We start from the raw sequence: 25,255 nt of genomic DNA, 5'->3' as shown, positions 1-25,255 counted from the left end.
GATATATATTCGTTTCATGGAGCAGGACGAATATGCAGAGCCAACTGGCCTTATTTTTCGACAATGAAAATGGGATAATTTTTTTTCTTTTAAATTTAGATCCAACGCTTACAAGGCTTCACGAAACTACTAGAAAAGCAATACTGTATCCTACGCACTCAGGTATCCTTGCCTATGTCCACCTTCCCCCCCCGGCCACAAAACGAAAACCCGCTCGAAAAGATACTAGACCGTCGCATAAAACCCGAGACACTGTCCGTTGCAGAATCACTCCTACCCTTCTTCCCAACCCAGCTAGCATTGATCATAGGTTTCTTTGCGTTCTGATAGAGCAACCAACAAATCATAACCAATACCGTCAAAGGCACCGTGATCCCAACCCAAACCCACCAAACCTTCGCTCCAGTAATCGCACCCCCAAAGACTCCCGCGCCGACCACTGTACCTGCAAAAGTACCCGGCAAAAACACCATAGTCAAAGCGGCTATCGCATTCATAGACGTAGAATCCTGCTTCATACTATGAGCAATCTGGATATTGTTCGCAGCATCCTGCTGAGTCACGAGGTTATAGACCAGCGACATGGTACTGTCCTTGCGCTGCTTGTAATTTAAGAACCAGATTTTCTGCTTCTCCATCGAAGCGATGATGTAGGATATTGAGTCATCTGCTCGTTGGTAGATGAAGGAACTGGATCGTGGTAGTGATGGTATGAGGCGGGAGTGTGCGTTTTGGATAGCCGTGGCTGTGATGATGGCTACATCGGCGTTGCCGATGTGGGAATCAGCGTTCTGGGATATGATCTGGAGTTGTTTGGTGAGATCTCCTAGTTTAGTCCGGTCGCTGGTCTCGAGGCCGCCGAGATGATCGTCTACTTTGTTGATCTGGGCCCACATAAATCTTTGAAAGCGCTTGACGTGAAATTTTGAGGACTCGAATGATAGTGTGGAGAGAATGACATGGATATCGAATGGATCGTCTAAGAAGACGGCTGGTTTCTGTGCCGCGGATGCCGTGTTGAGTGCTATACCCAGGAGAGATTTCAGTGTGGTAATGGAGGTATCGAATTATTTATGGGATATGATGTATGTTGTTGAATCGCGAGTAATATCGTGGCGCACATAAACCGAGAGTGGAGCTCCTTGAACCTGGAGGTTCCAGCGAGGGTGTTGACAGAACAAATCCGAAGCAAGGTCAGTATTGTCTCATAGATCTTGAGTCTCTTTCTTACCGCAAGCCAGCAACCTGCCATCATCGTCAGCTTCCCAATGAGTCTGCGGTGCCCCGTAATCAGGCCGACCGATCATGTTTAACAAGAACAAAAGATTGACATCCAAAGTCTCCATGATTTGATTGGCATTGTCCAGAGTCATTAAGATGCGGGAACCGTAAGATGTATTCTCAGCAGGCACCAAGGGTAAAAGGCTAACCGAATCAGCACGAGTCCAAGTGGTAGAAAGAGACAAGTTTCTTACAAAACAAGCATGTTGCGACCAGGAGAAGTATCGATCGGAGGTGGAGGAGATTTCACAGAAAATGGCTTTAAGAAATTAGTTGAGAAAAGCCGACTCGAATGGGACGAAAGTACCTGTAAAAGGTTGTTCATGCCATCCTCATTCAGTATTGACCAGTCTAGGCCACAATCAACTTCAAATCAAAAAAGTTAGAACAGCTGAATTGATCTTTAAACTTACCGCCTCCCTGTGAATTGACTTTCAAACACTCCACACGAGTCTCAAGCGAAAAATTTTCCTCCATCTACAAATCACGATGGCATTGCACAGCATCAAAGACCTGCTGAAGCGATCTGAGATTACGTAAAGGATAATGGCGAGTATTGAGGTCGTAATTGAAGTCCAGCTCATTCACAAAAAGATCAGAGTTCTCAGCATGGCGACTGACATCATTTTGAGCCCTTGAATTCGGGCGCTGTGCAACCTCGGTTTGTGCAAGTGAAGCCTCGAGCTTTGAGAATTTAGTGAGATCGCCAGTCTCGGCCAGATCGAGTGGATCTTTCCGCTCAGGCATCGGGATTGTCTCGACGGTGTGAGTATAGGAGAACAAGATAACTGATGGGCCAGTTCGAAGATGAAAAGTGGATGTTCAATAAACAAGCTTAAGGTTCTTTTTGAGGTGCGTTCGGCAGCAAAGTAGCCTTATATTATCTCGGTATGGGCGTGCACCTGGGTAAAGATGCGTTTGAGAAGACGACACATACGAGACGGGTGAATGTATCGAAACACCCTGAAGGGTTGGCATTGTCAGTCTATTGGCTGATTCATGCAGCAGACCATTCCCTTGGCGGCAATACGTAGATGTCACGCGGTTTTCTTTTTCACCAAGGTGATTCTAACTTAAAGCTCGACCTGGATTTGATGATTTGCTGGATGTAAATATGCCATGTTCGTCAGCTCCAATAAGGCTTGAAGGCAGATCTTGGCTGTGGAGGCTGGGTTTTCCGGCAAGTATCTACTGGTGTATGGAATAGCGGTATCACAACTTTCGTGGGAAATAAAGGTGGCGGATTATCTGACAGGCTGGATATTATGATTTTTCTTCGTTAAGTAGCTAGACCAGACCTGGACCAGAACAGATAGGCGTATTCTGTGTTGTACATAAGCGCTAGTGATAAGCCACTTCGTATGGCAGCCTGAACCCCAATATTTGCCTTGAACCAACGATTTTCTACCTTTCAGCACGTGTATACTTTATTGTTGCAGCCATTTGATAACAATGTTGGATATGTACTCTGGGAGAAGTATTTAAAGGCAACAATGTGCACCCTTCCACAGTGCACCTCCCTGACTGGGAGGCTTCACTTTTGCTCTTAGCACTGAATGAACATAGTCCAAAAGCTAAATGCTCACTCGCCACTAGTTGACTTACCCAAAAAGCAAAGTAATTAGGAAGAAGATAGATCATCATACTCGACATCGCCAGGGTGATTAACATAGGGTATCACCACTCACGCCACTACAAACTAGAGGCTGCATTACCTGAGTCCCATTCTCAACCACTCTCGTCGGATAAAACCTGTTTTTCAAAACTATTATCCTGATGATCGCATCAAGTTGGTACCCATATCTGCCCCATCTAAGCAGTGGGGCAGGTCCCGTGATCTCTCGGACCGGGTTTCTGCCCCTCGATTCTAAACTTGGCATCAGCCTCATCAATCTGATAGTACACGTTATTCGTCACATATTTCATTCTGAGCGTGAGATCTCACTTCAAAAATGCCCCTCAATCTAAGCTACGAAGAAATATGCACCAAATTCGACCGCCTCATCTCCAATGGCATCATAACATACCAACCCAGCAAACCAATCCTCGTCACAGATAACGGGATGATCGTTCGTCCCCACCGCCCTCGCATCCAACTACCCACTAACCACTTAACAAATAATGAATGCAGTTCTCTTTCCACTTTGTTGAGTCACTCAAAACCAAACCCCAAGCTGAAGATGCCCCCGAGACCACAAAGTCAAGCGTGATCAATGGTGTCGCCTCTCAGCCAATATCCTTCGGCCCAGGGAGCGACATTGCAAACGACCACCCAGATGTCTGTATCACGACGGTCAATGAGACGCATTACCTGGTCATGAATAAATTTCCCGTCTTCAGACCCATGTTGCTGTTATTAACGGTTGATTCGTACCGTCGACAGGACGAGCCTCTCGAGCTTGATGACTTGGAGGCTGGGTGGAGTGCGATTTGCGGGCTGAAGGAAGAGCATTATGTTTTCTTCAATTGCGGGCTTTTGGCGGGTTCAAGTAGGGAGCATAAGCACTTACAGGTTATTCCGGCACCAGGGAGACATGAAGGGTATGATGAAGGTTTCAAGTTCTTTTTGGATGATCCTGAACAGAGGGAGCCTGGGTTCTTGCATTATGTGCAGAGGTTCGAGGAGTTACCCGAGAATCGGGTGAAGGATGGGCAACAGCTGCTAGAAATTTATCAGAAGCTACTGCAACAGGCAAGAGAGGCGCTCAACTTGTCGACTGATGTCGCTTGTCCTCACAATTTTGTTATCACGCAGAGGTGGATGGTGGTTATTCCACGGAGGGCCAAGGAGTTCCATGGAATTACGGCGAACTCGGCTGGGATGATGGGTTCAATTGCTATCTGGACTGAGGAGCAATTGAATTCATGGAAGGAAATTGGGCCCATGAATGTTTTGAGGGGGCTTGGGCTGCCACGGGGAGAGTGATGAAGACTTGCAAACATTTGCCAATAGACCTAGAATCACGAATGCATTCAAATGAACATGAACTACATATTGATTTCTCACCGTATCACAAATTCCGTACGGACAATCACGAAATCCCGAGCTATCCCATCAACCCGACAAATCCAACACCACACGACCCTGCAACTTCCCCTCTCCCATCTCCTTAAACACCTCAGTCAGCTTATCCATCTTCTCAGTCCTATAATGAGCCTTAATAATCCCCCTCTCAGCAAACTTCAACGTCTCAATAGCCTCCGTACGATTCCCCACCGCCGACCCCGTAACAGTCAAGTGCTTATTAATAAACGAAGAAGGGAACGCCGACCCAATAGCCTTGGGCTCATTCTCCGGAATGCCCACACAAACTAGCGTCCCTTTAAACCTCAACAACGGTAACGCCTGCGCATACGCCGCATTTGCAGCTGTACAGACCACTGCAGCGTGCGCACCGAGCCCATCCGCCAGTTCGTGGACATGTTTAGTTAGAGCCTCGCCCTTGTCGTCGGAAGGGAACTGCGTAATGTCGACGAAATGTTCAGCGCCGGAAGCTTTCACGAGCTCAGCTTTGCTGCCATGGTCGATTCCAATTACGCGCAGACCCATGCCTTTGCTGGCGAGTTGTACTGCGATGTGGCCTAGGCCGCCGCCGGCGCCGGAGATGATTACCCACTGGCCCGGGCGGGCGTTGCTGCGCTTCAGGGCTGAGTAGACGGTTACACCGGCACAGAGCATTGGAGCGGCTTCGGCGGAGTCGAGGCCATCTGGGATCGGAGTTACGTAGTTGGCTGGGCCGACGGCGTATTGTTGGAATGTGCCGGGGGTGTAATAGCCTGATACTTTTTGGTTGAAGCATAGACCGTCAGACCCGGCTTGGCAAGGTTCTGGGATTGACTATTAGTGAGACGGGATTAAAAGTAGGTTTAAAATGGACATACGGCAGCTTCCACAGGCACTGGAGACCCATTTGATGCCGACTCGGTCGCCGATCTTCAAGCCGGAACTTTCTGTGCCTGCGCCGAGCTTGACAATCTTTCCTACGCCTTCATGTCCTCCTACTTGACCAGGCTGGGTTGGAAATGGGAGCATGTCCCACTGCGCATGATTAGAAAGCTAGTTTTGGAGAAGTTGGGAAGCAAGTCATACTGTGTTGGTCATGATTCCATAGTCGGAGTGGCACACGCCTGAGTGAGTCCTGGAGGTAGTTAGTCTCTCATCATGGGAGTTAAGATGAAAACACGGACAGATTGATAAGAACCTCGCCTGCACCTGGCTCTGGCACTTCGATGTCGACAATTTTAGTGGACACGGTTCCAGGCTGGTCATAGACTGCAGCCTTCTGAGTCTTGGGGATCTCTGGGGCAGCCATAATTGTGATTGATGAATTTATATGCAAGTGTAAATTTGATAATTAATGACTTGGTCAGTTAGTGAGGTGAAAGAAAAAGAGAGCCTCTACGGAGAACGGATGACAGGTAACCCGTCTGCCAAGTGAATGAGGAGAAGGGGGTATGTGGAACGTTCGGATCGCGGGGCAATTGACAAGGCAGTAATGGACTTGAATTGTACATTTTCCAGAGATCTGGGTACAGACTAAGCCTTGAAAGGTGAGTCTGGGGAGATGATGATGAAAGTGAGGGGTGCAATGTGGAGACATTGTGTGCCTCGGTTGGCCGCATTGTGACTTTGAAACCGGCCCAAGACAAACATATGCACGGGTCGGACTTCAAGAGACCTAAGTAATGGATAAAAGGGACAATGAAGTGATATCCAGGGTGTCTCGACTTATATAGATCGAAGCCCCAAGGTCCTCGAAGAATTGCTGTCATGGAGTACCTACATCACAGGGGATCGACCCCGCATCCCCGCAAAATGTAATTTCAGGGGGCCACATTTGATTTATAGACTTCAGAAAGAAAACAATAGGAATCTAGGGAATCTAGTAGATAAATCCAGAACAAGATCAGGATCTAGCCTCTGTGCACCTTCCCGCCCCTCGGTCCTGGATTAAATAGTGAACTCCAGCAAATTACCCGCATAATCCCGCGCAAAGAACCGCTTCGGATATTCCTTTCCCTTTGTACCTATCCCAGACACAATTAGCCTAGCCTTCAAGCCAACATCCCATAATGGAAAAGCTCACCCGAGTCCGCCTCCCCAGGCTTATCAGCAGCCATCGGCGCCGCCGGACCTCCGCGCACCTTGTGATCGTAAATAGACTTCTTAATCTCCTCTAGCTCGTCTAGAGACGGGAGCTTGAAGCAAGGGTGCCGAGAGTGTTTTGGATCGGTCGGGCCTTCAGTAACGTGGATTTGTTGTCCGCTAGAGCCGATGTTGAACCTGGGTGGGGTAGGCCGGTTCGGTTAGCATGGTTCATCATGCACTATTCGATCACGCGCAGATGGATGTTCAAGGTGGAATATGTCGCAATATGGTCGAGGACTTACCACAGAATAGCACCCCTTTGTAGCTCCGGTACAGGCGCCGATACTAGGCCCAATGTCTTAACGTAGAAGTCCTCTGCTTGGGGCAACGTCCCCGGGTGCACGGTGATGTTGACGTGTGCGATTCCTGAGATCATGATGAATGGTAATAATAATAAGAATGATATCAATTATACTGTAGGTTGAGGACGAGTCAGAGTCTCTGACGAGTCAAGATGACACTAAGTGCGCAGGCTGCCCGCGACACTTTATTTAATTCCAATCGCGATTGATGCCATGTCATCCCCCGACCACGGCGGATCGGAAACCGGATCCCGATTGTGATTGGCTGAGCTTGGCTCCACCAAGATCGCTGACTTGGAAATCTCTTTGGATTGGCTTAACTGGGGTCTTGCGGGAGCCATAGTCCAACGGTTTCCGGAGAATCGCTGATACTTATCCGAGCTCGGATCTCTTTCCCTGGTGCCTTGAGAAGGTGTTGTGATCCGGGGAAAGCTGTATGCCGAGTGATCTACTGTCTAGAGTCGGAGATAGGCCGAGATCAGACGATGTAACAATGTTACTAATTCCTAATGCTTATTTTGATGGACAAGCATACAGTGTATGTCTTAGTTTACTTAGATGTACTGCTTGGATAATGAAATATTTTTTTTAACAAGGGTTCAAGTAGCGTCACTAGAGATGCAAGTATGAGACAAGCAAGGGTAAATGCTAGATGCTATACAAGAATTGGGAATCTCGATTAAGACAATTGCCGGAGAAGAAAAAAGCTCGATCCAGCATTTAGAACAAAGAGCGAACAATACGCAGAGGCGCCGCCTTGAACCACTCACCCCAGGTGGCATACTCAACCTTGGGTGGCAGGTCAACATCCAGAGCGCCGTCACGCATGTTGCTCAAAACATCAATCTTCTCCAGGGGGACCAACCAAGCACCTCGGTCAAGCGTAGGGTCCTTGTTGAAGTAGGTGTAGATTATCCAACCGACGAACAGGCCAATAATAACCGGCGCAGCCAGGTAGTTCTCGAAGAAGGTCTCGGCACTCTTGGGAGCAACGGAGACGTAGAACTCGGCAACAAGGCACAGGCAGGCGAGGAACACACCTACCCAGCTACCAATGACACCGAAGGGAGCAACGAAGGCGAGTTCCTTGGTATCGTGACCGTGGTGTTTCCATGCCGCGCGGAAACGGATGTGGGCGTAGCAGATACTTCCCCAGACAAACAAGGAGCCGATGCCGGACAAAGCAAGAAGCCAGTCGAAGATAACACCACCAGTGGAGGAGGCCTCGTTGATGAAAGCGAGGAAACCGAAGGCGATTTGGAAAAGGACACACCAGAGGGGACGACCGGCCTTGTCGATGTAGGCGAAGAACTTGGGAGCCATGCCGCGCTCGGCAAGAGCCTGAATAGTGCGGGTAGAACCGAAAGTAGCGGAGTTGGCGACACTGATGACGGAGATGGTGATGACAGCGTTCATGACCGAGGGCAGACCACTGATACCGGCATTCTGAATGGAGACGACGAAGGGAGAGGCCTTAGTGTTGGAACCGGAGGCACCGAGCAAGTAATCAGCATTGCTGGGGACAATCAGGCCGACGATGAAGGTGGAGAGGAGGTAAAAGATCATGATACGCCAGAAGACCTGCTTGGTGGCCTTGGGAAGGGACTTGGCGGGGTTGGCGGCTTCGGCGGCAGCCAGACCGGCAAGCTCAGTTCCACTGAAGGCGAATGCTGCGGTCGTGAAGACGGAACAGAAGCCCTTGAAGGTGGTGAACGCACCCGGATCGTGCCAGTAGTGAGCTCCGATGTATCCGCCCTTGGGGGCACCACCGCAGTCGATCACGACTCCAAGGATGATGAAACCGATGACAGCGACGACTTTGATGATACCGAGGGCGAACTCGACTATGTGGAAGAGATGGGTTAATACGGCTCAACTCAGTGTTTGGACACAATCGTCTTACCTTCACCATAACCGCGGACACCGAAGAATTGAATGGCTGATAGGACAACGAGGAATACCGCCACCCATATACCCATATTCAAATCATCTCGCCAATATTGTATAGTGATACTCGCAGCGGTGATTTCGAATGGTAAAATGACGAGCCAATTGATAGCATAGTCCCAGCCGACGGCGAAACCCCTGTATTCAGTTAATAAGTGGTCAGTGCTAGAGTTAAAACAGTCATGACAGTAACTTACCAGGCGGGGCTGATGAAGCGAACACAGTAAGAGAAGAAAGCACCGTTGACGGGGTAGAGGACAGCCAATTCTCCAAGAGCCTGGACGGTCAGGAGAAGGAAGGCACCAACGATCAAGTAACCAAGGGTCTTTACAAGAATTTTAGCTGAGTCCAATTTATCGCGTGCTCATTGCAACAGGACAACTTACTAGAGATCCAGGACCTCCCGTCTGCAGAGCAGAACCTGTAGAAACGAACAGACCGGCACCGATGGAACCACCTATAGAATCGATACATTAGCCATGCTGCAGACACATAACTAGAGGTGAGAGTGAAACATACCAATGGCAATCATCTGCATATGACGCCCCTGAAGGCTACGCTTCAGTGAGCTCACCTGTCCAACACCATGCTCATCAGCAGTGGCATCGACGTAGGCAGGCGTAGTACTGTCGGAAGCGGGCGCAACAGTAGTAGCGCCCTTCTTTTCAATGTCTCCGTCAGAGGCCGACATATTGACGTAAAAGTAGTATAGACACGAATAGACCAAGGATAGGGGTCAGGCTTGACTGGGAGCTGTTGACATTATATAGGCCTGCGGGGTTCCAAGCCCATGTCGATCCAAGGTTACTTCGGGCGTATGGGCGTATTCTCGAAGGGAACAAAGTGCACGCCACGCGGTTCGGGACAGCGTGATCAGACCGTCTCAATGGCGAGATAAGACTCGTGATAATAGAACCGGTCCATACGATCTGGCCAATTGAGGCTTGGGTTTCGTGTCAGTTGGAGGCTTATCTTTATGCCGCGACGCCCCGTGGGTAGCCGGGGTGGTCTTGTCAGGTTTAGGGCCAGTTCCCTCTCGGATGTTTATTAGATTCGAATACGGGGTCGCCTAAAATATCTCCTAAACCTAAAGAGTTTTGGAAGTCCAGAGTTCAGGGAGTCCAGGGAGTCAAGGGAACCCTAAGAAACCTTGATGGTTTTGGAAAAGGGTTCTTGCTAGAAGGCCTAGTACGGGGGAAATTCCAGCCGATGCCGTGGGATGATCGTGCAGGTGGTCCAGAGAGGCGATCGCGGACCCCGAACGTACCTTTTTACAAGACTGAGGTAATGTCGGCGATAGTGACCAGACGGATCTAGTGTGGCGATTGCATGCTTAGGGGGCCGCATGGATAATCCTTTGGGGCAACTGGGGGGCAACCAAGATAAGAAGCTGAGTATCCCCCTTGTAAGCAATCAAACAGATTAATAGGCTAATAGTGGCCTAGGCGTAGATAATGAAACGACAAGCTAGGACAAGCGTCGGCCCCGCAATGGCCTATTATGGGGCTCAGTTCTAGGTGAACACACGAGTTTAATAGGGCGCTTGCGCACTTCTCTTATCGCCCACCAATGACACGCGGACTACCCCCGATCTTCTCATATTTTCAAGGAAATAAAAGCCGACCTGGTCCCTAACCGACCAATCTTATTGCCAAGCACGTTAAGCTTTGGCCCACATGCCAAGTTGGGCTTGTCTCTCATGTTTATCATATCTATCATTTGAGGCTAAGGTGGATCCCATTACGGGCGCTACATTAACCATATTTCTCGGAGCGCGGTTATGTCTAGCATTTGGACAAGGTTTATTTGGAGAGGGTTCAAACAACTCCGTAATAGAAATTGATAATATTCAAAATGGCATCCGAGATAAAGGAAATGCACTCTAATCTCCTGCTGATGTCTTTCAAGATAAATCCTGGCGCCCAGCATTGACATCCTTCACCATGGACATCATTTGAAGCGTGCCATTTGAAGCGTGCCATTTGAAGCGTGCCATTTGAGGTGATGTTGTTCGCAGGATCAACCCATGTCCAAAAGTCTGAAATATGCTTAGCGCCACACATGAAGCCTCCAAGAACGATACCAGCCAAACCCCTGGCATATGGAGTCAACCACACCCGCCGCCAGATTCGGATCCCGTTCCGGATCTCCAAGCCATTGCGTCTGCACATAAGCCCAGCATGCTCCAGACTCTCAAGATTGATACGATGGGCCGAAACACGTATCGGATATTCTCCGTTTTAAAATGACGGTAGGCCGCCATGGTAATCTCAGACCAGTGGGGCCCATCGTTTCAGCGGCTGGAAACTGCAAAGATGCATTCCAGATCAACTAAACGAAGTATTTATTGTGTTATTTGGAAATGATGATGTTCTTGTAGACCCTACCCCAAGGTATTCCGGTCTCCTGGCCATTGTCTGATGATGAGTTACATATTGGTCAGCCGAATTTTACCGGGTTTCAATAGGCTGAATGACGCGTCAGGATTCCAGGGTATCATGGGATCAGGATCTGCCCGTCTTATTCTCCACCCTGCATGGTCCAAATCGTTCATGGTCAATGCTGAGGGTGGGGCTTCACAGCTGTTATCGCTTGGATCGTCTATCCTTTTTTGCCGTTGCTTACCGATACTCTCCATAGCTTCGAATATAATGAACAAATCTTGCAGCCTTGAGCGAGGATGGCTAATTTCAAGAGTGAAGCCGAACTGACAATGTTCGCAAGAAATTTGATCGTCTTCTTTTAATATTGGGAGCTAAACTCAGCTTGAGGAAGAAAGATAATTCTACGACTCTGTGTTTCTTTAAGAAACACGATTCCCTGCTACGAGAGCATCTACGACATTTTCCATTCCCAATTAGAAGATGATGAAGTTGCAAATGACACGATCCTAGTCACGAGATAAATGAGATCATTTAAGGACTATCTCAACATGATCACGAAGCATGAAAGAACTCTTTACAAAAGGCCTATACATGCAGGATGGAGAAGACAGCCATAGAAAATGAAAGGAAGCCACTATAGAATTCTAGAACAAAAGAAGCCGAGGAAGGAGACTAGAACCCTGCATCACACCAAGTCTCGAACCAGTCTTAAACCAACGCGTAGAATGTTCCGTGAAATTGCAAACTATTCAAACACTAAGATCGGAAGTGTTTGTATCAGCGATCCAGTCTTATCGCACAGCTCCCTGTGCGTTACTATCAGCGCTTTGATTGGCTCTTAAAATAATTAAAAAGGCTGGTCAAATATTGGTAGCTGGAAGGTCGCTAGAAGGATCATACCCCTGTAATGGCTGAGTTAACCCCGGTTTGCCACTAAAAGGCTGGAATCCCTGCTTGCCGATAAATTCCGCAAGGCCGATGGTAGGCAACCGGGGGCGATGCTCAGCTTTGATACCTCAGTCAGCCTTGGGCGTGATGCGCATCTTCTTGAGGCTAAATCATGCGCCTTACCACAGAAATTAGATATTAGGCGTAAAGAAAAACCATTGTAGAGCCAGGAAAGGAGTCATGGGCACAAAATGGGAGTAGCCTTACCGTTCTACTGGGTGGCGCCGACCAGATACATCTGAGAGACCACTTATCACCCTCCTTGCTTGTATCAGTGGTAAGGTATGACAGGCAGATACCACAACAATGATTTTAGGCACTTCCTGAACTTTCCAAAAGTAAATTTTACTATGTGATGTCTGAGATCCGGAAAAGGAGGAGCCTATCAATTCATGGTTTTGTAGATGGCACCTTGCGCGAGGCGTCGTATCTCAAGACTAAGCTCCTTCATGAATTCGACCTGCCTTTCAAACTCATTGGAGGCTTGTGGCCATAAATGACCCTCTGTTCCGTCAGTTGCAAATCCCAGAGGTCGAGGTCCGCATGACAACCCTGACCTAGGGGATTAAGCAGAAGGTTACAGGGAAGTTGGATCATGGCAACTGTGAAGAACGGAAAGAAGAAACTAGAGAATGTTGGTAGAGAGTTGCTGACAGATTTGTAAAGAACGGTAACTAACTCACAGTGACTATGTTGTAGCGGTGAAATTCAAGTTCAAAATCCGAGAACTTTCGCAATAACGACGGACTTGCCTCCACACTGACAGCGAGACTTGATCCCAGCTCACATGTGTTCTGATTCTGTGTCCAAGAAGTGCAACTTCCACTAGCCTGGTGAATGGTAGCCATACAAGAGTGGAACTTCAATTGTAGAATAGACGATGGCATATCAACTGCATCATCTGTGGCTCGGATGGTGAAGCCTGGCCTTCTTTCCTTGGGAAAAGAAATCCTCCAATCTTCCAGTAGCTGATCAAGATCTCGAATGATGCCGAGAAACTCAGCACCACTTTGCTGCAGCGAGGAGACTGAATAGAGTCTGCGATATATCTGCGATTCGACGACGGCTAGCCAAGCAAAAACGGGCAAGAAAGACGCAAAAGTATTTGAGATGAGACCTCAAGAAAGCCCACGGAGGGACTCTGGCATTGTAAGGTCGCAATCTTCATCATTGATGTTAGGGCCAAGGCCAGTTCGCAAACTGCACTCATAGTTCACGGTGTAACAAAGTCAAATGAAATTCGAATATGTGAGCTGCGAAGTGATGGCTCCAGCTCACCACGACGAGTGTGCCCATCTTGTCGCGAACGATAACAAAAGCTCCATGCTGGCTAGATCACAGCTGGGCCTGGTTCCAGCTGCACTTGACCTCCCACCTCTTTGAATCCCCTCGGGTGCTGTCTATTTGGAGCTATGATAGCAAGGATGTCGGCCATAGTCAGCGGGCAACCACCCAGTCCACCCCTGGTGTCAGCAATGCCATGCCCGTGAAGACCTACGAGCTCTTTGGCGCAAATTGGGTCTCTCAACACTCCAACATTACCTACTCGCAGATCTGGGAGATCATTTTACGGGAAAACACACGTCTCACCGTCAAGTCCGCCTAGAGGACCAAGAGCTTCAATTCGATTCGATTGTTACTTCCGAAGGATTCTTACCGTCACCGGCACTGAGCTCAGTAGTGAGCCCGTTTCTAGTTACGGACTGGTTGAGGCCCAGCCTCCGTTTTAACGCAGGGTTCTCGTCTGCACACTCTCTGCTCTACAAGTAGGCCTTCACAGACTCGAACCCTGGGCTATGAGATCTAGGTGATCTGAACTGTGTAATATATGTCATCACAGACGCAGGGAGCGCCTGACTGCAGACTTTATTGTTTCCTTTCATTGTACCCCCTTTTTATCTGTTCGCTAGCGTGCGGCTGTACTGCTTTCTTGGCCTCGTCGTGTATCCTGGAACCTGCACACACTGCGCGTTGTGTGCGCGAGCTGGCACCGAATGTTGGTCCAACCGCCTCCGGCTTTCAAATTCACCGCGTTTCGCGTGGTTTACTTCAGATGGCGCGTTGGTTCTTTTCAACAATTCGAGGTCTCTCATCACACTGGCCTGTTTGCTACCTCATATGACTGGCCCGAGAAGCATCACCTCAAACGACGTGATGGAATATGCGTGAGGGTATTGTTCGAGTTCTTCATGAAACACGCACCCAGGTTTCGCGAATGGAACTGCACCAACTGTGCCTGCGAGCCGGCATTGCTTATAAGCCATCCCTATGAACCCAACTTGGGGACCTTTCAAGCGTTTGAACAGGAGGCTCGAGATTTCGAAAACATGGTGCGTGCTCAATTGGATAGCGACGGTTACCGTCCTCTCATTTGAATTTGTGTCTTCACGGGAGGGGTTTCGTTTTCACGCTGGGGTATAGGGACACTATGAGATAGTCAAGGTAGAAAATTTAGTGATCGTTACTAGAAAATGAAGAGCAGTGGCTTTGTATCATATCTGCGGGGTCATTGATAGCAGTTCATCGAAGAGGAAACCGAATGCGAATTCTACTGATAGCCATGAAGTCAGATAGCTGCGGTCCAGAGTCTAGTCCTTGCGGGGGATCATCCACCCTATCATGTTATTGACTCCCAGAAACGCGTCTCAAATGCGTAGAATCCTCGAACCATAGACAGCAAGCGCGTCATAAGGTAAGGGTAGCGGCAGTAAGTTATATTCCGAGGTGGACTCGGTAGCCCGTTGAGGGAAAACCTGGAACGCTGCAGTGCGACTTATCGGCGTAGGCCGAGGCCTGAGCCCACAGGGTCTCTGTGAATGGCTCTTCAGACGGGCACTAGATGCTTTACCTGTTTGGGAATACCGTTCCCGTTTCCCATCGCGTGCATTCCTCGTGCTGTGCTGTGTGAGCTGGACCCCCTGTCCATGCTTACGGGACGCGACTGCCTCTATTGGCGGCGACGGTTATCATGCTGAGAGCGACCCCAGATAAGGTGCAAAGACCACCTCCGCCACGCCTCCGCAGTGATTTCCAGGGCGTTATTGTGGGCGGTATGGGGGCGCTAACCGTTTCGGTGGAGAGGAAGCGAAAAGGTGGAGAGTCTTAGCGAACGAGAAGGCCTCGGCAACATTTAAAATCACCGGAATGTCCCTCCTGCTTTTCCGATCCCGCGAAAAGTCTGCAAGTCTGCAGTGTATCGTGTCAGCTACTGCATGATAATGCTTGGGGGATCATAAGCGCATTATTTTCCATCTTACCGTCTCGGTCTCCGAATCTCCACCATGGAAAACAAACATGTACCCGGCTCGGCCGACGACCAAGCCTTGGCCCGGCTGGGCAAGAAGCAGGTGCTCAAGAGACGTTTCGGCTTCATGTCGATCGTCGGCTTCGCGATGGCCGAGCTGATCACGTGGGAGACTGTTTTGACGCTGTTCTACCAGTCGTTTGAGAATGGTGGTCCTGCCGGTGCCTTCTATGGCTATGTCATTGCGTGCCTTTCGACCCTGTCGACATATACCGTTATTTCAGAATTGTGCTCTATGGCTCCCATTGCAGGTGGCCAGTACTACTGGGTTTATATGCTTGCCCCGCTGCGGTATAAGAAAGCGTCTAGCTATCTGATCGGCTGGCTTACCTCTATGGCATGGATCGCGACGATCGCTACGGAGACTATTTTCCTGGGAACGATGATTGAAGGTCTGATCACGTTAAACAACCCTGATTTCCCTCAAAAACGATGGCAGAATACCCTGTTGGCCTGGGCGAGCGTGGCAGGTACCTTCTTCATTAACGTCGTGGTGCCAGGGATTCTTCCTAAATTCAATATCCTCATGCTGGTCTTGCATATGGCGGGTTTCGTTGCCATTCTGGCTACTCTGCTCGCCATGTCGCCCAAACAATCATCAGACTTTGTCTTCCACACTTCCCTCAACGAGGGTGGTTGGCCCACACAAGGCATGTCCTACTGCGTGGGCTTCATCGGAAACATCGCGACATTCGTTGGTGCGGATGCAAGTGTCCACATGGCTGAGGAGGTCGCCAACGCCGCAGTGGTAATCCCCCGCGCAATCATTACGGGAATGACTCTCAACAGTGTCCTTGGACTCGCGATGATGGTCACAGTCCTCTTCTGCATTGGAAACGTCGACCATGTTCTGAACTCGGCCACAGGGTTCCCATTCATCCAGATATTCTACGACAGCACACAGTCCTACACCGGCGCCTCCGTCATGACAGCCCTCATTATAGTCTTGACAGGCGCCTGCTCCACCGGAATTACTGCCACCTCATCCCGTATGACCTGGTCCTTCGCGCGCGACAAAGGTCTCCCATTCTCCCACTACATCAGCAAAGTGAACCAACGCACCAAAGTCCCCATCGTATCTGTCACCGTAGTCTGCGGATTTGCCTGTGCCCTGACTCTCATCTACATCGGCTCCGACACAGCCTTTAACGACGTCATTTCCCTTACTGTGACCGGATTCTACGGCACTTATTTCCTCCCAAGCGCCCTCCTTCTCTACCATCGCATCAAAGGAAATGTCTTGCCCCATGGTACCATGCTCGATGGCCTCCCGGATGCAGCCCTTAGCGCCAATTCAAGTACTAAGGAGAAATCGGCTGCCCCTTCGCGCCCCAAGACCACAGTTGTTAAGGACTCCCCCAACCCAGGTCCTTCGTCTAGCCCAGAACGCGACATTCCCGAGAAAACTACTGGTCAAGTGGAGTTTGAGATCTCTCAGGCTCCTCTCATCTGGGGTCCGTGGAAGGTCCCTGGTATCCTCGGCACCATAAACAACGCGTACGCTTGTGTATATATGCTATTCGTTCTTTTCTGGAGTGTCTGGCCCTCTGAGACCCCGGTGGACTACACTACCATGAACTACAGTATTGTCGTGACTGGCGGTGTGCTCATTTTGAGCGGAGTCTGGTATTTCGTCCGGGCGCGGAAAGAATACCAAGGCCCGCTGATAGATGAGGATATTGCTGCGATCATGCATCTCACTCCGGGCGCTGTCCCAGGATTGGTACCTGGCTCGTCCGCTGTATAGACGGCAAGCATTAAAGATTTGAGAATGGTTGCTTCAAGATGTTGGTGCAGCTGGAGAGGAAAGGGGGCCATTTGAGATTGACCTCGTGGGATGAGAAACGTTTAAAAATATACCCATGTCACTTAAGCATTGATAACGAAAATATGTGAAAGAATATAAAAAGTGGAAACAAAGTTCACTATGTTGTAGATTCAAGCTTTTGAAAGGAGACTCACGCAGCGTGGCAAGTGGCGGTGAATACCAAACCAGCCATCTCCTTCCTTGAAATAGAGGCATTGCCTGTACCTTGTGACAATTGTACCTCTATGGGTCCCCATCCGCACTGGGTGAACACCAAGGGTTGTGTTGCATGCGGCTGGACACTCAATAAACATAAGCAGTGCGATTATACCAGCCACCTCAAACTCTTCCACCCTGCACATGAATGAGAACTCTAGAATAATGTCAGTCTTAAACTCTACCGTATCCCTATATAAGCGTTATAAAACACCAAGAAGAGGCTACTGAAATACGAGCCCTATGTCCTTACCTACTGCGATCTTAATCTGGCCAACATTATAACTAGTCCGAAAGGTGCAGCCCCTTAGTATATTTGACAGCGACTATGCTGCTTATTCTCTGATATGATATCAATATCTCACGGTTGTAGATGTTGAATCAAGAAATTTGCTCTACGAGCCCCTAGATGCATATGATGATGCATATGAAAAAGCTAAGGCTTTGGATGGATCTGTACAATTTAAGACACAAAAAGGGTTAAAACAGTTATCTTGAATAAAGACAGAATCTTTCCTTAGATATGATCCGGTTACTGTGGTCGATCGAAGGAAATTCAAATTGTAAAAGAAAAGGGCAATATTTGTTCGAAGCAAACATTATGAATCTTTGAGCCCAGACCTTCATTGCACAGCGATCCATATGCGAAATAAAACCACCGAGCAAATAAGAGCTTCCCGAACGAACATGTTCATTACAATTCTGCACGAGCCGCATGCACAACCCCAAAACAGCAAGATCAACCTCGATTGGCTCCGGGAACTTGTAACAAAAAGGAAAAGCGCGAATCTGCTGCATCACGACCCACCCCTATCGAACCAACCAGCACAGCCAATTGTTCAGGCTAGACAGTAAACATGCAGTACTAGGGATCTGCAGGCCAAGGAAGGTGACGGGTTCCAGAGCGTGTCCTAACGTCAGAATATGATTTGATCGCAACGTTGAGGCCAAACCACAACCAGCTGCGATCTCAGCCCCGCCACTGCGCGCCTTACTGGGGTTCTTAAATACGATCCATGGCTCCCAATTGTAATTCTAAGGCCATTTATGCCGTTAGTCCAGGATGGAGATTCCGGTCCCCAAGCTGGAGACTTTCGGTCCGCATCAAGGGCCGAAACAATTTGTTTTGTGTTTTGATGGGACGGGCAACAAGTTTGCAGGTGATGCTTCGGATACAAATCTTGTTAAGATTTATCGCGTATGACCCCATTTTCCGTTTTGTCGTCGCTGCAAGCTAATTGTATTATAGATGCTCGATCGCAGCCAGAGTCACCAGTACCATTACTACCAGCCCGGTATTGGAACCTATGTCACATCGCATACCCTCGGCAGTAAAAACAGATTGGAGCGCATCAAATCATCGTACAAAAAAGCTAAAGATGCGGCGCTGGGTTCGTCTTTCGACGAACATGTTTTGGGCGGATACAAGTTCCTTATGCGTTACTATGCACCAGGCGATGATATCTACTTCTTCGGCTTCAGCCGCGGCTCCTACACCGCCAGATTCTTAGCAGAGATGCTTGACTACATTGGTCTTCTACAGCCCGGCAACGAAGAGCTTATTCGTTTTGCGTGGAAGACGTTTGCAAAGTGGCAGCAACGGCGTGACGCTACGGAGCACGACCACCAAGAAAGACATAAGCTATTCAGATTTATGAAAGCTTTTCGGGAGACCTTTAGTCGGCCTGTTAGCCGAGTCAAGTTCATGGGGCTATTTGATACCGTGAACAGTGTTCCGATGTTCGAGAATGCGTGGATGGAAAGGAGCAAGTTTCCCTATACTGCGCAAAGTACCGCAAGAGTGATTCGACACGCAGTTTCGATCGACGAGAGGCGTGCAAAGTTTAGACAGGACTTAATCTCTGAGGTGAAACCTTTGGTTCAAGCTCACGCGCATACCCACAAGTTAAGACGCTTGCTGTCGCGAGACGATGATCACAATAAGGCACACGTTCCCGAGATAATGGAGCCGCCAAACAACGAAGAAAGAAGAAGAGAGCGCCGAGCCTCGCGACAAGAAACTTATGGCGAAGAAATGAGGTACCGTGCACCATCATCATCGCCAGCCCGAAGGCCTAGCGTCGTCGAAATACCTACCCATAACGGCCTCTTAACAGATAGGATCTCGCTCAAGAGCGCAGTATCCCGGAACTCCCTTCGCGTCCCTAGTCTAAATATCCCGGGCCAAGAAGAAGACGAAGATAAGCAAGATATCCAAGAAGTCTGGTTCCCCGGCCAGCACGGCGATGTGGGCGGAGGCTGGAAGCTCAACCCGAACGACCTCTGGCCTCTAAGTCACATCCCTCTAGTCTGGATGGTGAAAGAAGCCCAGCTTGTAGGTCTTGAATTTGATCCCGAGAAACTCAAGCGCTTTCATTGTTACGAAGAGCCGACCTACGAGAACCTCGGCTACAAAGAAACCACTATAAACGGTGACATTTCCGAAACCAACAAAGACCCTTTCCACGAAACCTACCACCGAACAATGGACACGGGCATTGCCCACGACTGCTTGACCTATGGTGGTGGCCTCTCATTTTTCTCCTCCCTCTCGTGGCGACTAATGGAGTACATGCCCTTCCGTCGAATGGACCTCCAAGCAGATGGATCATGGAAACCGATTCGCTGGCCTCTGCCATGCGGAGAAGTACGTGATATTCCAGAGAACGCACAGATTCATATTTGCGCTATTCATCGCATGAAGATTGATCCAAACTATCGTCCGGGAAATCTTATTGTAGGCGGCTGGGGAAGGGGGGTTAAGAGGGCACCCGAGAAGTATGGGATTGGGGAGTGGGATATTTGCATGCATGAGGGAGATCCCGTTAGGCAGACGTATATTAGAAAGAAAGGGGAGAGTGTTTGTCTCGATGAGTCTCATGTGAACTGAATTTCTCTCTAAGGGTTTGGTGTATTGGCGTTTCCAGTTACACTCCGAGTAAATTCCTTTTCGTGGTGCTTGCATACCAATCGATGATATTTTGGTGAGAGTTAGAAGCAGCCCGGTCCTAAAGACATATTAGCATCGTATTATGTGTTTCGAGTGGTGAAGTGAACTCACCAGCGCCGAGCGGCCTTCATTATCCTGGGCCATAGGGTCTAAGCCCCATTCGACCATCATCTGGAACACAGCCAAAGATCCCTCGTGATACTTCTCACGTTCACCCATCCAAACATTCCGAGACCTTGTGACGACGTGCAGCAGATTTTCTTTCTTAGTGTTCACAGCATGGATATCGCAATCAAGCGCCATGAGTTCAGTCATCACGTTGCGAAACTCCACCTCTGGATTCAGGTACCACCGGTTAAGTTTGTTGCTAGACGTGGCTTCCACAAAACTGAACACAGGCGTTTCACCGGCTGCGTTCTTCAAATGGAAGTCGATGCCATGATTTTGGAATTGATTGAGCCATTTTAGCTGATCCGAAGAAAGGCTTAGGGCGGCATGAAGCGCTGTGGCTCCGGTGGGGCTCGGAGTAGTGGGATCGGCTCCTGCATCGAGAAGAATTTGCCATGCCCAATCTGCCTCTGAGTTAAAAGCGATGTGTAAAGGAGTAAGTCCTTTCTTGTTTGACTGCTTTACTAGGTCGCTGCACTCACTCACGAAAAGCGATACTGCCTTTTGCTTCTCGCGCACGGAATGGCCGTCCCTCGCTTTTCCTACCAAGTAGTGAAGGCAGTTGTTCCCATCGTTGTTCGAGACGCTGATATCTGCACCCCTTTGATGGATCTCCAAACAGCGCAATGGGGTGTTCTTAGCCGAAAGCTCACTGTACTGGCATGCTACAAGGAACGGAGTGTCGCCGTGACCATCTCGCACATTAATGTCAAGACCCAATTGACTGAGCAACGGTCGACATTCTTCGATATTCCTCGAATGCCGGATAAAGTCGTGTAGAATAAGTGATCCTTGATTATAAGAGCTTGGTTGCAAAGAATTTGCCCCGTATGCTAAGAGCAATTTGAGCAATGCCGTGGTCGTATCTGAGTCAGTCACCCAAGGGGAGCGTATGGCAATCTCAAGAGGAAATTGATCATTGCTTCCGGGAGCCTGGCCAAAGGGACTGTGTATATTCGGCGACTTAACAGAAAGGCGCACGTTGCAATCCTGTCCATCTTCCAAGAACTCTTTAACGGTGTTGAGGTCCTGTCTGCGAATAGCATCACGGAAATCAGCTGAACGATCAGGCTTGGTGACTTGACCTCCGTAGCTGAGCAGGAGATGGACAACTTCTGGGTCATTGATCTTCTCGTTCAGCGGTGTGAGGCCTTTTGTATCCGCTAAGTTGGGATTGGCGCCGTTCTCTAGTAAGGATTTGATAATGTCCTTGCTCATAGGCGCTCCGTTTATCAAGCTGATCACAGCTAATCTCAATGGCGTCCTCCCAACGTCATCTTGCAAGTCTGGATTGGCACCTTTTCCTAGCAAAAATATCACCGCTTCATGCTGCCACCAATTCTGACCCCTTGCAAGAAGATGTAAAGCCCCATGGTGATCATCCCCCCAGATGCAGTTCCAGACTTTCGCTTTTATGTCCAGTTTAGCGCCGTATTTCTCCACAATCAGACGTAGAATTGGCATATTGGGCTGATTCCGCATGGTAGCAGAAATCAGATACGGCATCACCTTGCCAGATCCATTGATCCAGTCTTTGCTCTGAGATGATTCAGCGACCATGTCAAACAAGTATGTATACCCGCCGTCCACCAGATCGGAAAGCAGATCAAAGCCTCTGTCCCATTGAGCCTTGATATGTCCCGGCGCAAATCTCATGCCCGATTCGATCAATTTGCGAAATACGCCATAATGGCCTTGGACAATGAGGGGTGTAAAGCACAGCCATCTGAGGCGGAAAGAACGGTCATTAATTTCAACATCGTAGTCTCCTCTCAAGGGCTGCATTTGCCCCGTTGCATGGCAGAGGAAGATTATGATTTCCATCATTTGTCCTGCATCGACAGGTTGAGTATTCGGTGCACACCCAAGCCTGGCATCTTGAAATGGAATTAAAGCCCGCGAACGAGTCTGAACTAACTCCTTACTCGATTTCTCAACCTCGTCGATCAAACTCGTGCAGAGCTCCAACGGCGTCTCGTTGGAATTATCCCGCATGCTGAGTTGAGCACCAGCTTCTACCAGGAGTCGAACGCTCTCTGCCGAGCCAGCTTGGCAAGCAGCGTGCAGAGGAGTACGACCATCGCTGTCAGCTTTGTCGAGGATGAAATTCAATGTTTCTTGCTTTTGACAATGGGCCAAAAGCATGCCAACAATGTTTCCTTCGCGAGCAGACGCAGCCAAGTGAAGCACATTCTGCTTGGATCCCGTTTCAGCAGTTGCTGAAACACCCTTTGACAAGAGTTTGGCTACAAGGTATTTTGAGTTGGTCGCTGCAAGATGGATTGGCTGGTAGCCGGCGTGGTTTGTCATTTGAAGAGCTTCGAGATCTAGAGAAGAAAGCAAGAGGTCTGTGACTTTTTGGTCTGGCCAATCACCAATATCAGGATCCAGCCGAGTCCGGCACTGTACATGGAGGAGGGTGTCTCCATTTTTACATTGGGATTTGACAGAGACTCCAAAATCCAATATAGCCTGCACGATCCCCAAAGGAATCTTACCGGCCTTTGCATTGGTGCTTTGCATCAACGTGTCCAGCAGGGTTTCTCCGTCATGGTTGACGTGAAGTGGATCTGCTCCTTTCATGGCGAGCATATTTAATGTGTCTGGATTCCATGGTTTAGTACGACCGAAAAAGCCGTTAGGCTGACCGTCCTGTAAAGCGAAATGCAGGACACCGTTGCCGTCGTTGGCAATGGCTTGGGTGCTGGGTTGGAACTGGCGAATGAAAATGGAAATTTTTTCCAGTCCCTTATCCTCGCTCTTAGTGCCGCTTATGATGCCATGATGGAGCGGTGTCAGGCCTTTCAAATCTCTTGCCTCTATATTTGCACCGGAAGCGACGAGCAATTGAATTATGGGTGCTAAGCCTGGGCTGTTTGGCATTGGCATACTGCCACAATATGTAGAAGCGGCAATATGGATTGGCTCGAGACCTTCAAGGTTTTTACGTCGAACATCAGCCCCAAGATTGATCAAGGATGCTACGAATTCACGGCTTGGCGTGTTGCGGCAGCGCATCAGTTGATGTAGTAGAGTCTCTCCTTTTGTGTCGACAACATTCCAATTGGTCACATGGGGAGCTAGAAAATTAAGATCGACTTGATGATCGTGTTTGAAAATATCAAGGATAGGCACTCTCCCATTTGAGGAGTGACTTCGATCGAGTTTGAGTCCACAGCCTGTCAAAAGCTCAATCATAGGAATGGACGCGTGGAAAGGCCTAACCAGGTTGAGTGGAGCAGCGCCAGTATTATCAATGATGAAGGGATCTGCACCGTTCTCCAAAAGAGTCATCGCCACAGTGATCATGTTACTGCCAGCGCTTATATGAAGGGGCGTATAACCGCAATATCCTTTAGCATTTGGGTTGCAGCCAGCATCGAGGAGTAAATGGCAGCATTCCTGTGCTCGTATAAGCTCGCTTTCATCTTGCTGCTTGAACACACTAGGACTATTGATGCCACGCTGACAATGAAATCCAGCCACTGCATGTAGAGGATTTGAAAGCTGATCGCCTGGAGGAACAGAGACCACAACACAGCCTTGTGGGCGCATACCTCTCGAGCCCTTATTTGGATCTGCCCCTCGATCAAGGAGTATCTTTATAACTTCGATATGATGCCCGAGTGACGCCCGGAAGAGCGGAGTATCGCAGCCAAGGCCATCCACATTTGCGTGTTCAGAACGCAAGAGGACTTTCATAAGAGCCGGATCACCACTGGTTGCGACAATATCTAAAGCTCTATCAATCTCATCTGAACCAGTGGTTGATAGAAGTTCCTCGACCTTATCGTTATCTTTAAGATTGATGGCAGTGATGAAAGCTGACTTCGTCTGTGTGTGCTGATGATCCATGGGGGATCTTTGACTCGGCAACCCAAAGCCACTATCTGTTTTGTCTCCAGATCCAAATAGAGAGGCTCCGGCGCCAAATGGAGAATTTCTAGCGCCAAAAAGAGAGGAGCCTTTCTGGGGCATGGTGCTTGGTTGGTGAGTCAATGGCCTCGTCAGCGGGATCTTTTGACCTTCAAAAAGCCCCGGCTCCTGAGCCTGAGCCGCGGGTCTGGAGGACAGACCAAATAGGTGGGGCGGACCAAAAGGAGTGGGCATGTGTTTTTCAGGAGAGGGTCCGTTATTGCCTCCAAAGCCACTCGTGGATACCTGAGGCTGTAGAATGGAGCCAAAGGGCTGGATCGACGCTGATTCGGACCCAAAACCGCCAAACAACCCCTTGGGTGCTTGGAGCTCCATATTTGACGCGAGCGGTTGAACTGCTGTGGGGTTTGCGCTATAGCTGGCGGATAATCTACCGATTTGTGACTGATCATCTGTATCTGATGCGAAGGGCTGTCTGGAGGCATGTTGCATTGAGTTACCCACAAAAACTCTACCGGGGCCCACTTGAGGCTCTGTATCTGATGTATGAGACCGGTCAGAGTCGAGCTTCGGCTCACCAAATAGCCCGGATTGCTGGTGGGGCTGCATGGCTCGAATTCAGTCCTTCAGAATCAGAGCATGGGATCGGTTGAAGATTTTGATAAGGACCGGGACTGAATTTTCCCTCGGTTTTGTAACGGAAACTAGCGGGACTGAAGCGAACCCTAGCGCCAAGATCAGGTCCCCTGCCCCGCCAAGAACGTATTTGTTGTTTCCCCCGGTCCTGCAAAATGCTTATTTTATCTCCGGTGTACACAATGTGGATAGTAGAAGGAAGCGAGGCACAGCCTTTTTATTTTTTTTTTATTTTTTTTATTTAAATTTGGAGCCACCGGACTGGTGTGCGATGATATTGACTGTAC

General features: G+C 49.1%; 9 protein-coding genes across 9 annotated transcripts; 4 read left to right on the top strand and 5 right to left on the bottom strand.

Annotated features, from left to right (window-relative positions):
- Nucleotides 1-158: 158 nt before the first annotated feature.
- On the bottom strand, nucleotides 159-2,028 carry N7443_000875 (uncharacterized protein; the record flags this gene model as incomplete). The annotated part of the gene is made up of 5 exons (XM_056880931.1): nucleotides 159-1,024; nucleotides 1,232-1,425; nucleotides 1,476-1,540; nucleotides 1,589-1,647; nucleotides 1,818-2,028. The coding sequence occupies 5 exons, from the start codon at nucleotides 2,026-2,028 to the stop codon at nucleotides 159-161; spliced, it is 1,395 nt and encodes a 464-aa protein (XP_056746169.1).
- Nucleotides 2,029-3,233: 1,205 nt separating this feature from the next.
- Nucleotides 3,234-4,207, top strand: N7443_000874 (putative phosphorylase; the record flags this gene model as incomplete). Its single annotated transcript, XM_056880930.1, has 2 exons — nucleotides 3,234-3,350; nucleotides 3,413-4,207. 2 exons carry the CDS (start codon nucleotides 3,234-3,236, stop codon nucleotides 4,205-4,207), a joined length of 912 nt encoding a protein of 303 aa, XP_056746168.1.
- Nucleotides 4,208-4,336: 129 nt separating this feature from the next.
- N7443_000873 (zinc-dependent alcohol dehydrogenase) lies at nucleotides 4,337-5,594 on the bottom strand (the record flags this gene model as incomplete). The annotated part of the gene is made up of 4 exons (XM_056880929.1): nucleotides 4,337-5,109; nucleotides 5,164-5,320; nucleotides 5,372-5,420; nucleotides 5,470-5,594. 4 exons carry the CDS (start codon nucleotides 5,592-5,594, stop codon nucleotides 4,337-4,339), a joined length of 1,104 nt encoding a protein of 367 aa, XP_056746167.1.
- Nucleotides 5,595-6,232: 638 nt separating this feature from the next.
- Nucleotides 6,233-6,806, bottom strand: N7443_000872 (putative glyoxalase family protein; the record flags this gene model as incomplete). Its single annotated transcript, XM_056880928.1, has 3 exons — nucleotides 6,233-6,309; nucleotides 6,369-6,565; nucleotides 6,673-6,806. The coding sequence occupies 3 exons, from the start codon at nucleotides 6,804-6,806 to the stop codon at nucleotides 6,233-6,235; spliced, it is 408 nt and encodes a 135-aa protein (XP_056746166.1).
- Nucleotides 6,807-7,452: 646 nt separating this feature from the next.
- Nucleotides 7,453-9,370, bottom strand: N7443_000871 (uncharacterized protein; the record flags this gene model as incomplete). The annotated part of the gene is made up of 5 exons (XM_056880927.1): nucleotides 7,453-8,576; nucleotides 8,636-8,817; nucleotides 8,877-9,004; nucleotides 9,066-9,136; nucleotides 9,199-9,370. 5 exons carry the CDS (start codon nucleotides 9,368-9,370, stop codon nucleotides 7,453-7,455), a joined length of 1,677 nt encoding a protein of 558 aa, XP_056746165.1.
- Nucleotides 9,371-13,244: 3,874 nt separating this feature from the next.
- On the top strand, nucleotides 13,245-13,617 carry N7443_000870 (enolase C-terminal domain-like protein; the record flags this gene model as incomplete). Its single annotated transcript, XM_056880926.1, has 2 exons — nucleotides 13,245-13,297; nucleotides 13,353-13,617. The coding sequence occupies 2 exons, from the start codon at nucleotides 13,245-13,247 to the stop codon at nucleotides 13,615-13,617; spliced, it is 318 nt and encodes a 105-aa protein (XP_056746164.1).
- Nucleotides 13,618-15,292: 1,675 nt separating this feature from the next.
- N7443_000869 (uncharacterized protein) lies at nucleotides 15,293-17,062 on the top strand (the record flags this gene model as incomplete). Its single annotated transcript, XM_056880925.1, has 1 exon — nucleotides 15,293-17,062. The coding sequence occupies one exon, from the start codon at nucleotides 15,293-15,295 to the stop codon at nucleotides 17,060-17,062; it is 1,770 nt and encodes a 589-aa protein (XP_056746163.1).
- A 1,339-nt stretch (nucleotides 17,063-18,401) lies between these two features.
- N7443_000868 (T6SS phospholipase effector Tle1-like catalytic domain-containing protein) lies at nucleotides 18,402-20,228 on the top strand (the record flags this gene model as incomplete). Its single annotated transcript, XM_056880924.1, has 2 exons — nucleotides 18,402-18,536; nucleotides 18,588-20,228. 2 exons carry the CDS (start codon nucleotides 18,402-18,404, stop codon nucleotides 20,226-20,228), a joined length of 1,776 nt encoding a protein of 591 aa, XP_056746162.1.
- A 37-nt stretch (nucleotides 20,229-20,265) lies between these two features.
- Nucleotides 20,266-24,707, bottom strand: N7443_000867 (uncharacterized protein; the record flags this gene model as incomplete). Its single annotated transcript, XM_056880923.1, has 2 exons — nucleotides 20,266-20,346; nucleotides 20,400-24,707. The coding sequence occupies 2 exons, from the start codon at nucleotides 24,705-24,707 to the stop codon at nucleotides 20,266-20,268; spliced, it is 4,389 nt and encodes a 1,462-aa protein (XP_056746161.1).
- Between the last annotated feature and the right edge of the window lie 548 nt (nucleotides 24,708-25,255).

This window comes from Penicillium atrosanguineum (genome assembly GCF_028827265.1).
Source record: "Penicillium atrosanguineum strain IBT 20685 chromosome Unknown utg000001l_segment0_segment0, whole genome shotgun sequence".
Taxonomy (NCBI): Eukaryota; Fungi; Ascomycota; class Eurotiomycetes; order Eurotiales; family Aspergillaceae; genus Penicillium; species Penicillium atrosanguineum.
Note: the sequence above shows the minus strand (reverse complement) of the source record. Positions and strands in the feature narration are given on the sequence as shown.